The following is an 11882-nucleotide window of genomic DNA, read 5'->3' on the forward strand; positions in this document are numbered from 1 at the left end:
CTAGTACTGGAGCTTACAGGGGACATTCCATCTTTCCTTGGGCAGTCTTTGTCTGCAGAGGAGGACTGGGAATGGATCACGTCCATCGTTTGGTTCATGAACCTCACAAACTTCAACTGTGTCATCGACCAAATAATAATGTAATATCTATTGAATAAATAAAATTAATACTGACAGTTCTTTTAAATAACAATTCAATGGTATTTAATTAAAAGGTGTGGGGCATATGTAAATGATCTAATGTAAACCTTATCATTCCTGTTATTATTACTGTACAGATATTATTATTATTATTATTATTATTATTATTATTATTATTATTATTATACTGTTACAATAAGTGGTAGTGGTTCATCCTACACTAGCAGTCTCTGATGTAATGAAGCTATCAATATAATAATAATAATAATAATAATAATAATAATAATTATTATTATTATTATTATTAAAAAGGACAACAACAAGAAATGTTTGCCCTTTAAGGCCAGCAGCAGCCCTTAGTCAGAGCTAACAGGAAGAATGCACTGGGGCTGTGATAACAATGGGCCATCAATACAATAGGACACACACGCACACACACAATCATGAGTAATTGATTGCATTACTGGAATAGCAGTGACTCTTTATTTGGTTTAACACTCCTAATAATAATAATAATAATTATATCTATATACATCACAACTACATTTCAACAGAGTGCACAATAGGACATTGCTTCAGCATGATGACGTACAAGTACAGTGCACAGTTCTATAAGTAGGTGTGTGTGTGACTGTGTGTGTATAGTAACAGTGACGATGTCATGTGTTAATTTCATTAATCAATGGGTAGGAGGGAGAGAGGGAGTGATTCCCACTACACGTACATCATCATACAAACAATAACAACACATTCACACTGTATGTACATGCATGTACATAAATGGTCTATAATGCCCTCCAATACAGTATAGTGTGATTATATCCTCCTATCTAATAAGCATGACTTTATACTGACAGTTTTATAATCACATGCACCTACAATTGCATCAGTAACCTCTAATTCAGTCAAATGATAAGCCACTTATCTATCATAAGCCACTTATCTATCATAATGTACTTATCCATCATAATGTACTTATCCATCATAATGTACTTATCTATTATACCTACATCCTCCTCCACCAGGTACAGGAAATATGTTAAGAGGATATAGCAATATATGTACAGTGTATAATGATAGCTGGGCCTACAGTACATGCAATAGCTGCATGAGTACGTGTGGTACAAGTTTCCTGTTACAAGGAATGAGTAATGGTGATGATAAAATCATTCCTCCATAAAAAGGACATCCACAATAAAGGAATCATACAACTGCATGTGCATGAACATGTACATACATGTATATGTACATGTACATGTACATATATGTAGATTATAGTATACTGTATGTTATCTACTGTTATATGCACATACATGTGGATCTCCAGGCCATGCTTCATAATCCAATATCATTATTATTATTATTATCATCATTGTTATCAGTACAGTAAAGCAGTATTATCAGTACAGTAAAGCAGTATTATTATCAGTAGTACAGTAAAGCAGTATTATCAGTACAGTAAAGCAGTATTATCAGTACAGTAAACCAGTATTATCAGTACAGTAAAGCAGTATTATCAGTACAGTAAAGCAGTATTATCAGTACAGTAAACCAGTATTATCAGTACAGTAAACCAGTATTATCAGTACAGTAAAGCAGTATTATCAGTACAGTAAAGCAGTATTATTATCAGTACAGTAAATCAGTATTAATTAATGCCATTAGTTTATATAGGAGCATCAGTCATGCATGGAGTCACCTTGAAGGGTCAGATGACAGTCAGGCCAACAATTAATAATGTTTACACACACTTTGAATTCCTAGCAATCAAGAAGTACCTATAGAGACTATCAGTGTATTATTATTATTATTGGTGGCTATGAACTGCTTGTTAAATAATGTAGTACAATATTTAGACAGAGAGTAGGGAAATTGGTACATGTAAATGAGCTGGAGTCTTAATGAACATGTATACATAATATGGGATACAATCACTTCACGTGTGTGTGTGTGTGTGTGTGTGTGTGTGTACAAGATGATAACAATCAGTGAGTGCTTGCCTGTTAGTGAATGATAATGTGTGTGTGAATGATAATGTGTTAGTGACTGATAGTGTGTGTGTGTGTGTCTTTAGCTTACATAAGGTCGTATTTCCCCAAACATGTTGTCCCTGTCGTCCCACACGCAATAGAAGCGCAGGACCTTTCTATCCAGTTCAATGAACTGCCTCAGTTTGTCAAAGTCGGACGGAGTGTGGAAAGTGTGTGGTGGCTTGAGCCTGGTCTGAGTGTAGGGATCAGCTGGAGGCTGCTCGGGAGGATTCAACTCAATACCTTCGCTCTTTAAAAACTCCTAAAAAATGAAATAATAATAATAATTGTACTTTTATTATAAAGTTCATATTTCAATCATACAAGTACAAGTATTTCTAGTTATAAATGATCATAGCTTCTCCCTATCCTTTCTCTGTTGTTCATTTCTATCCAAATTATTTAGATCTGTCAGTTACATGTATATTTACATGTACGTGTATATGTACACAATGTGCATGACTTTATGACGTTGTTTGTTTTATAAAGTACATTAGGACTGGAATCACTGTTTGACACTCTTTGATCACAAGAATAACATAACGTACACGCCTTACTATACAGTGATGATACATGTGTGCATCAACTTTTAAAAGTATCCTTTCATCTCCTTGGTTTCCCAGGCTACATATGCACACAGACATAATTACAATCAATACACATCAGGTAAGAGTACAAACAGATATTAATGATGTACTGTAGATAGAATGATTGGTATTAGGGCAGGATGTAAGGGCCTGGCATTATAAAGGATAATTAACAACGTCTAGACACCATTAGAGGTGCCTATTTATACCTACCTATTCATGTATTAGTTAACTGTGGTGTCTATTATAAGTGCTGTCTAATAATAATAAAGGGATGGTATATTCAATTTGTGCACTAGTTTATGTATGTGCCATAAGTGAAGCTATGCTTGCATTGGCTAGCATTATACATGTACATGTACAAATCATGTCAACTCATTATGACTATAAAGTGCATACTAGACAAGTTCTATGTGTGCAGTATATCTACGTATTACTGTACATGTACAGTGCATGGTTGGTAATTGTTTGTTGCTTCGTGTTAGACAGACATTATAATTGAATTGTTTCATCAGTCAGAAATCCAATCAGCTCTCCTGCTCAATCACAATCCCATAAATCATACAGACAGAGACAAACCTGGAGTACATGTACATGTGTGTACATACAAATTGAATTGTGACAGAATTAACACCAGACAATGTTATGCAACTGCACGTGCAGTGATGAAATAGACATGTACATGTATAAGAATTTTTGAGTTCTCATTAGACAATAATGGTTACAGTGTTACATAAACAGGTGTCCTTATTATGCCCTGATGAGGAGTCTTTCCATTGTAGCTGTTGATGATATAATGTGGAACAGTCTATATCATGGGTCCAAGTACTGGCTAGACTCATTTTCAACTCCTACCATGTGACTGGACTCATCGGTAGTGAGTATTACGTCAATGGTTGGAGTATTGGATTGGGTTATAATTAATGATAAGTTGATTAATGATACATTGTAAATTGATTAATGTCCAGACACTGATTACTATAACAATAACTAATGATATGCATCAATAGTACAGTACATGTATACATGTACATTATTATTATAATAATTAAATATTAATTCTGATTAGGTCATCATTTAAAAAATTGAATTTTAATTCATAAAATTGAAGGAATTCTTTGTTATGCCAGTTGCTGCTGTTGTAAGGGCCAGGACAGCCATAAATAAGAAAGCGTTATCATAACTGTGCTACCCAAATAGAGCTTTGTAAATGGACGTACAAGCAAAGTGAAGAGGAGACAGCATAACTGTGAATGTCTTTGAAATCATGGACCATGTTTACAAAGAGTACTGACTCACTGGGATATCAATTAGAAGAATGTAGGTTCACCTACTGTACATGTACATGTGTGGTAGGCTATACCATAATCTCACCGACAACATTTGATAATGGACCATTGGCATGTACATGTACATGTACAGACAGACAAATGGGCTATTGTATGGAGTGTACATGATCAACTGGAGCTTATGCTAAAGGGTTGTATATCTCAGCTATTAATATAGACTTACTCCAGTCCAATCATCACAATTATAAATGTGAAATATCTTTCCATAAAAAGCTACGTCTATGCCAAGATTCAGTTTCTTCCAGTGCCAACAATCACCTAAATCATTGCAAGGTATTTGATGCCTTTTAATTAGCTTTCCTTGTGGAATGCCACTAGAAAGGAGAGAGAGAGGTGGGAGGGAGGGAGGGAGAGAGAATGTACAAAAATGTTGTTAACTAGGTAAAGGTAGAGTAGAGTGAAAAAATGTGAAAGGAAAGGATGCAGGCATGAGAAGGTTGGTATGACTTGATGATCACAAAATGTACATGACAATACTGGACACATTACATGTCACTACACACTACCTGTTCTCTTTTGGTGGTTCTACAACAGAAATGGAATCATCCTCCAGGTAATAGTAAACCTTCACATATCTGACACGATAATACTCATCAGGACTCTCGTGTACCGTCTGCTTGAAGTAAGCATCAAAATTTAACACCTACAGAAGAAAAAAGCATATTGTAATACAGACTAGCCTCTATATAATGGACACTTATGGCCAAGAAAGTGTCTCTGTTATACAGAGGTGTCCTTTATGTGGAGGTTATTCTATACGGTAAGGAATGTAATTGGTACACTAGGTGCTGTCCATTAAATGGAGGTGTACGCTATGATATGATGATGATTATAATTACAATATCTATCATCATCATCATTATTATCTTTATAAGTTTTTATTATGGCCAAACCAATGACAATATTATTGATGGGCACGTTTGGATTGTATACAAACACTGGGACGCTAAATGGTCACTATTTATGACTAGCAGGAGTTACAATTGGAAGTGCAAATGGTCACACGTGGCACTTATGCGACTCAGACCAGCCTAACATAGTTAACCTAGCCTAACTAACATAGAGTGAACACTGGATATGTAGAATAGATCAGGATCCAAACTAAGCCTAAACAACAAGCCATGCATTAAACACAACAAATAATCCTGTATTGACTTCCAACCCTCTCCTAGTCATAACAAAAACTCCTCCATTACTTTCTTGTCAAAAGAGACATGAGCTGGTACAAACTCCACCATGGGGACAGCACTAGTGCTGGAGTTTCCATAAGTGAGGGATGGATGCATGTTCGAGAGCTCATCAAGGTCAGCCTCTGAGAGCTGATTGTAAGGTATTCTTGTGCCTCCTATACCAACTGTAGGACGAGAAGGGATCGAGTAGCCATTCTTGTATGCTAATGTATGGCTCCTGTGGTACTTGGTCCTCTGCAAAAAAATCATTTAATTGTAATGCTATGGATTGTTATGTTGGATAGTCACCGTTTTATCAGTGAAAGTGTTGCCTGGGAGGAAAGGGAGAGCTGCAGTGATCCCGCTCGTCTTATCATCGCTAGCCATTTTGAGCTACTTATTGTTTGCCGAGTACTGGTTGCCATGGAGATTTACTATTGCGCATGCTCTATCGAGTCTGTCATTAATTAACTATTAATTAATCCTGCGGGGATATTGTTATAAAAAGAGAGGAAAAGAATGATGAAACCATCAAGATTGCTTTTCGACGATTCCTTTGAGAATTGTAAGAGAGAGAGAAGAACTCCATACAAAAGAACATGGCAAAGAGACTGCCCCAAGGCTACTACAGCTCAAAAATCAACGGGACAACGTGGGAAGTACCTGACAGATATCAAGAACTAACTCCGATCAATTCTGGTATGCAACATTGAAAACCGCAGTTATCACTATGATACTACAGTGCGGATCAGTGTTCATTATTATGGTTCCTTTATCCTTCATAGGTGCATATGGACAAGTATGCTCAGCACTGGACACAAAGTACGGGATTAGAGTTGCAATAAAGAAGCTCTATGCTCCATTCGAGCACAGGCACAATGCCAAGAAAGCCTACAGGGAAATGAGAATACTCTCACATTTAAAACATGAGAACTGCATCGGACTATTGGACGTGTTCTCCCCCTGTGAGGACATAGAGGAATTCTCCGACTTTTACATGGTGATGCACCTCATGAGCATGGACCTAGCCAAACTGCTAAAAGGTGAGAGAGACCGTCCTATGATAATAATATAGTTCAAAGTCTACTGCATGCCCTGATACAATGAATATGCAGTTGCATAGTGCTAAAGGTCAGTAGTGGTTAGGAGAGTAGCAGTGTCATGCTTTACGCTGCTACAACAATGCGGCATTACATCAGAATCTGTGAGTATAGAATTACCAAAAGAAAACTGCATGACATAACAGGCATTTTTGTCACGTTGTCATGCAATGTATGGGTAGATATTAAATAGTAAGTATTCTTTCAATGGGTAAATACCATACATGTGACCAGCCAGCATAAACAAAAGTCTATTTTTAGAAAGCTTACATGCCATGGTGGTAAATTCCAAAACGGAACATAATCATTGACACATTGTCTATATTCATACAATTATAACAAAAGAATGCTGTGTGTGGTACCTCCATATATGGGTATTATATTCCCAATGGAGATGAGGCAAGACTGGAACTTAGCTCTACATTGACTTCCCCCCTTTAACAAAGTTCCGAATCAAACATGTTAAGTAATTGGAGAAATATGCATGTACCCACTCAATATGAAACGGCCCATTGACTAAAGGAGCAATTCTTTTTAAGGAACAATTCTGTGTTCCTGTGTTTACAGGGTAATTTGTATGTACACAAGTTCTGGTTTCCTTAGAACTAGAACAATATAGCATGACTGCCTAAAGGTTCAGATCCACTGGTTGAGTACTTCCTGTGCTATCACAAAAGGAAGCACATCATAATATCAAAATAATGATCTCAACGGACTAGCTAGTAATCAATTACTCTCTTTCTTCCTTATAGAAAATAGAACCTCACAAATTCTAAGCGAAGACCACATCAAGTTCCTACTCTACCAAATACTCTGTGGCTTGAAGTACGTGCATTCAGCTGGTATCATTCACAGGGACCTTAAACCTAGCAATATTGCAGTCAATCCGACATGTGATCTCAGGGTAAGTATATCAGACACTATGTGTACAACAACCACACGAATAAATTAGAGGAAGTAATGAAATTCATTATACATAGCATCATTAATTATTGAAATGTGCCCCACTGTATTATCCCTTTGTACTTTTACCATTTCCTCTCTGATCTCTCTCCTCTCTAATGCAGATATTAGATTTTGGTCTAGCAAGACAGACCGACAGGGACATGACAGGATATGTGTCAACCCGTCACTACAGAGCACCGGAAATAATGCTCAGTTGGGAAAACTATGGAAAACAAGGTAGAGAAACACGCCATGCTATTGCAGCACACATTACATTATACAACATGCAGCTAGCAATTCTTAGTATGATTATCAGTGCTATGTGTATTGTGGGCCTTTTGATCAGCTAATTAAAAAGCTCCCAATTTAACAGTGCAACCCTGTGACAGCTCTCCATAGCTGGAGGTTGCATGTCTGACCTCAACAAATTAAATCTTGATTGCTTGGAGCAAGTTCAGGAGAACTATCTACTATGACCCATCAACCATTGTGGTCTAATTAAGAATAAGTCAATTCATTATTAGCTGACCAAGGAATGCTGGTTGTGGGCAGATGTATAGTAGTGTTTGTCCAATACTGTAATCTGGAGGTGTCCATTGGGCGTTTATATGCAATTAGTACTAATGTAAATATTAAAAGGAGAGCAGGTGGTCAGAAGCTTGACTAGTTCTCCTTAACCATCCATTCCCTGGTTAGTGTGACCACAGCTAGTTTGAATGATGTCAGCCCTCAATAAGTGGAATTGTTATTTTTATGCAAATTGTTTGAATTGGTACAAACAGATACATTGTCATTATCATCTCTCTCTCTCATTGTTTGTAGTTGATGTTTGGTCTGTTGGGTGCATAATGGCCGAACTATTAGGAAGTAAAGTCCTCTTTCCAGGAGACAACCAAATTGACCAGCTGCATAAGATATTCGAGATAATGGGGACACCATCTCAATCTCTCATAGATAAAATACCTCATCAGAAAACAAAGCTTTATCTACAATCTCTTAAAGTAATAAAGCCGAAAAACTTGAAGAACCTTTTAGAAATACACAACAACGACGCACTGGACCTCCTCAAGAAACTCCTCACTCTTGATCCTGAGAGACGTATCACAGTGGAGGAGGCACTGAGTCATCCTTACCTCTCTGATTACGCTGATCCTGTCTACGAGACCACAGCACTCCCTTACTCAGACGACTACGAGGAGCTGGAGTTGGAGGCCAGCTGCTGGAAGGGGCTCGTCTGGAAACAGATCCAGACCTTTACTCCAGACCCTGCCATGTATCTCCTTGACGACTGAACGTGATATCATAATGACGTAATCATTAATCATGACATCATCACTTGTATTATAATATAATATAATAGCCGAATTCACTTGTCTCCTACACATAATGCACATTATAAAAACATTTGCTACCTATTATTATTATTATTATTGTTGTTGTTGTTGTTATTTATGATATTGCTATGTAATGTATATTATTATTATTTTTTATTTTATTTTATTTTTGTGAATATGCTTCTAGTCTTTTATTGTTATTAAAGCAACATCTAATTGCTACAGAAAGAATGTCACCTTTCTCACACAATTGAATATCAAGCAACACACACACACACACACACACATTGTAAAGGAGGGTCACTGCAGCTGTACTTTAGACCTTATTATTCCCAAATAAGGACAAAATGGAGAGAGAAAGAGAGAGTGACTCAGTGAAGGTCCAGTCCCACACTACATGTATATCTGCAAACACTAGGAAAGGTAATTAATATGAATATAATTATTATTCAACAAGCCAAAAGGTCAACATTACGACAAAAGGAAAAAGAGAAAGAGAGAGAGAGAGTCAAATATCCACTCCAGAAAGGAAGAGTTGGTATAGAATGTGTATGTCAACTTAAACTCTACACCACAACTGAAGCCAAATACAGTTGAGGTTGGCTACACACACAGTGTTACTACGAGAAGAGAAAGATGACTGACTGTCTTACTTCATTTTTTAAGAGATGCTTGTTTCCATTTCAACCTCCAGTCATCGGTCGTCTGAATGTGATTGGGTCTCACGTACTTACAGACGTGGGTTTCAAACTCAGAGTATGAGAAACTGCTCACGCTACGAACTACAAAACCTTCAGGAGAGCTAGAACCTTGAGAGAAGGAATGAGGTTATTTGAGGGATTGTCTAACCACATTGTGAACGAGATTTCATGTTCTTCTCAATTAGAAGCTGGAGCTCATTAAGAGATTGAAACTGGAGAGAGAGAGGGAGAGAGAGAGAGAGAGAGGGAGAGAAAGGGAGGGAGAGAAAGAGAGAGAGAGAGGGAGAGAGAAAGAGGCAAATGGACAGGAAAAAGAACAAACAAGGTTATTTTTTGATGTACATGACTAAATGTTAGGATACACAGGTAGTAGTGCATTACATGTAAATGTGTACAAACTAGACACTCAACACTATTATTCCAAGCAGCAACACAAACAAAATAGACTCCAAAGGAAATTGAGAGAAAGAGAGAGGTAGGTAGAGGAAAAGCTGATTATAGTAAGATAATTAGATAAGATTGTAATGCAATAGTAGTTGAGGGAAGTTCCTTTTAAAGAGGAGATCAGGGACTGTAGTTACCTCTGCTATTGTCAGTACTGGTACAGTAGGGAGACCCAGTAATGAGGAATAGTCTAGCACTGATTGCCAACTGTGCCATCTCTCACCATCTTCTAAAACACCTGTATTCAAGAGACACTTTATAATTTAATAGTATAATTGGAAATGATAACAATAAATAATAATAGTATTTAATCTTTTGTGGTACTAGCTGTGGTTTTCTCTATTATTCTGTGGGGGCCAGCTAAAACAAATACTCAGAAATTGGGACATTTCCCATTGAGCAGCAGGACACAAATCCAATCCATCAGATTTCCCCAAGAGCACACACAATAATGTTGACAGACTACAAAGGAATAAAGGAACTACAAAGGAACAGTGTATAGTCTATAGATAAAATGAAAGGACTAGCTTGCATGTATCTAATTAAACATGGCTACTTTGTGTCCTCCATACCAATAAAGATAACTCAATCTGTACAATAAAGATAGCATCAGTGATAAAACATCACAGCTATGAATACAGGCTAGCCTCTATATAATGGACACTTGAAAGTGTCTCTAAGCCCCCGTTTACACTACAAACCAGTTTGGATCAAAGCGGTTCAGAAACCAGCTTAATTGTGTCCACACGTAACTGTGGTTGAATTGGTTTACAATGCTACATTGCATACATGATATGCAGCTGCTTCAGTACTTGAACAGGTTTGATTATCTCATGCCACCTCCTGAGGTGATTAGAGATAAGTTGGTTTTAAACTGCATTGAAATTGTCCACAAGTAAACTGGTTTATTTCTAAACTGGTTTCAAACCACTTTAAGGGCATAGTGTAAACAACAGGGCTTCTGTTATACAGAGGTGTCCTTAATGTGAAGGTCATTTTATACAGTAAGGAATGTAATTGGTACACTAGGTACTGTCCGTTAAATGGAGGTGTACGCTATAGAGAGTGTCCATTAAGAGAGGCTATACTGTACATGTACATAAGAATTACCAAATAAATAAAAGAATGATTCCAGTGAGTTGTATTCTATTGAATGGATGCCAAACATGTTCTCTCCGAACAGTTGGATATTATCAGGGATTAGGGAAGAGATCCCACTAGCCAACTGTTTGATTGGACCAAATGAAGGATGAGTAGCTTCTGTATTGACTGTACGAGAATATACCTACAAAGAAGAGCTGAGTAATTATACTGATTCAAATATTACTCCAAAATCAGGCCAAAGTCCCTGTACTATAGTATGGGACTTTGACCAAATTTCACCAAAAATGACTAGGAAAAAATTCTCAACTTTTATTACATTTCCTGATACATATACATGTACTTATGTTGTGTAGAAAGTTTGAGGTGATTCCGATCAAGTTTGGATTTTTTACGAATTTTTAAAGTTGCTCCAAAATCGGGTAAAAGTCCCTGTACTATAGTACAGTGTAGAAGGGAACTGAGCCCTTAAATAAACAATTTTTTTTAGAAAATAGATATAACACAGGGATAAATAGCAGGTTAATAAATGAGATAATAATAACGGAAATAAGTGATAGAAAAATAATAAGATAAAATGAATAGGTTAAGTTAGGGTAAGACGAGCTTCTGAGATAGCTCTGCAGAAATCGTTTGAATCGAATGATCTCACTCTTGATCGTGATCCTGTACTATTAGTAACGCGGTAGCGTTACTAAGTAGGATTCACCCCCAAACAAAATGGCTGCCACGACTTTTGCAGCCTTGCTAAACCGGGAAAACGAGCTCCTATGCTTACCAGACTTCTTAGAGGACCTCATCTTGACCAGAGGACTCCATTGGTACCCATAGCGTGGCTCTAGGCCCTGTCTAAGAGAAAAGCCAAAAATCGGCGAACCGGCCGTTTTGTTCAGCCACCTTTTTTCATCTTCATCATCATCATCATCATCTTCTTCATCATCAAGTCCTGTCAATCCAGTTGTCGGTGTGTATCTCAGTATC

At 37.1% G+C, this 11882-nt stretch overlaps 3 protein-coding genes across 4 annotated transcripts in view; 1 reads left to right on the forward strand and 2 right to left on the reverse strand.

Annotated features, from left to right (window-relative positions):
- On the reverse strand, positions 1-5698 carry LOC100632917 (EF-hand domain-containing protein 1-like). Its single transcript, XM_003385947.2, has 6 exons — positions 5586-5698; positions 5304-5531; positions 4614-4750; positions 4271-4421; positions 2221-2433; positions 1-147 (listed from the first exon to the last, which is right to left on the reverse strand). The coding sequence occupies exons 1-6, from the start codon at positions 5661-5663 to the stop codon at positions 1-3; spliced, it is 954 nt and encodes a 317-aa protein (XP_003385995.1). The 5' UTR covers positions 5664-5698.
- Positions 5699-5795: 97 nt separating this feature from the next.
- LOC100633043 (mitogen-activated protein kinase 14-like) lies at positions 5796-8777 on the forward strand. The gene is made up of 5 exons (XM_003385948.3): positions 5796-5975; positions 6062-6319; positions 7129-7280; positions 7444-7558; positions 8144-8777. The coding sequence occupies exons 1-5, from the start codon at positions 5876-5878 to the stop codon at positions 8611-8613; spliced, it is 1095 nt and encodes a 364-aa protein (XP_003385996.1). The 5' UTR covers positions 5796-5875; the 3' UTR covers positions 8614-8777.
- A 67-nt stretch (positions 8778-8844) lies between these two features.
- The window catches only part of LOC109581416 (uncharacterized), a 4615-nt gene continuing 1577 nt past the window's right edge, over positions 8845-11882 (reverse strand). Inside the window, exons 4-8 of one of the 2 annotated variants that reach the window (XM_019995506.1) lie at positions 10911-11085; positions 9938-10038; positions 9505-9568; positions 9309-9464; positions 8845-9069 (exon numbers count right to left, since the gene is read on the reverse strand). In XM_019995506.1, the coding sequence (XP_019851065.1) occupies positions 9310-9464; positions 9505-9568; positions 9938-10038; positions 10911-11085 (495 nt within the window). In that variant the 3' untranslated portion in view covers positions 8845-9069; position 9309. The other variant, XM_019995507.1, reaches the window with a different exon arrangement.

The sequence above is a fragment of the Amphimedon queenslandica genome, unplaced genomic scaffold, assembly GCF_000090795.2.
Source record: "Amphimedon queenslandica unplaced genomic scaffold, v1.1 AMPQUscaffold_13441, whole genome shotgun sequence".
Classification (NCBI taxonomy): Eukaryota; Metazoa; Porifera; class Demospongiae; order Haplosclerida; family Niphatidae; genus Amphimedon; species Amphimedon queenslandica.

Bases quoted from the DNA above. Each gene is read 5' to 3' on its own strand.
- LOC100633043 (XM_003385948.3), top strand. From the start codon at position 5,876: ATGGCAAAGAGACTGCCCCAAGGCTACTACAGCTCAAAAATCAACGGG. The intron at 5,976-6,061 runs GTATGCAACATT...TATCCTTCATAG, and splicing joins ACTAACTCCGATCAATTCTG to GTGCATATGGACAAGTATGC. The intron at 6,320-7,128 runs GTGAGAGAGACC...TCTTCCTTATAG, and splicing joins CCTAGCCAAACTGCTAAAAG to AAAATAGAACCTCACAAATT.
- LOC100632917 (XM_003385947.2), bottom strand. From the start codon at position 5,663: ATGGCTAGCGATGATAAGACGAGCGGGATCACTGCAGCTCTCCCTTTC. The intron at 4,751-5,303 runs GTAATGGAGGAG...TTTCTTCTGTAG, and splicing joins ATGTCTCTTTTGACAAGAAA to GTGTTAAATTTTGATGCTTA. The intron at 4,422-4,613 runs GTAGTGTGTAGT...TCTCCTTTCTAG, and splicing joins GAACCACCAAAAGAGAACAG to TGGCATTCCACAAGGAAAGC.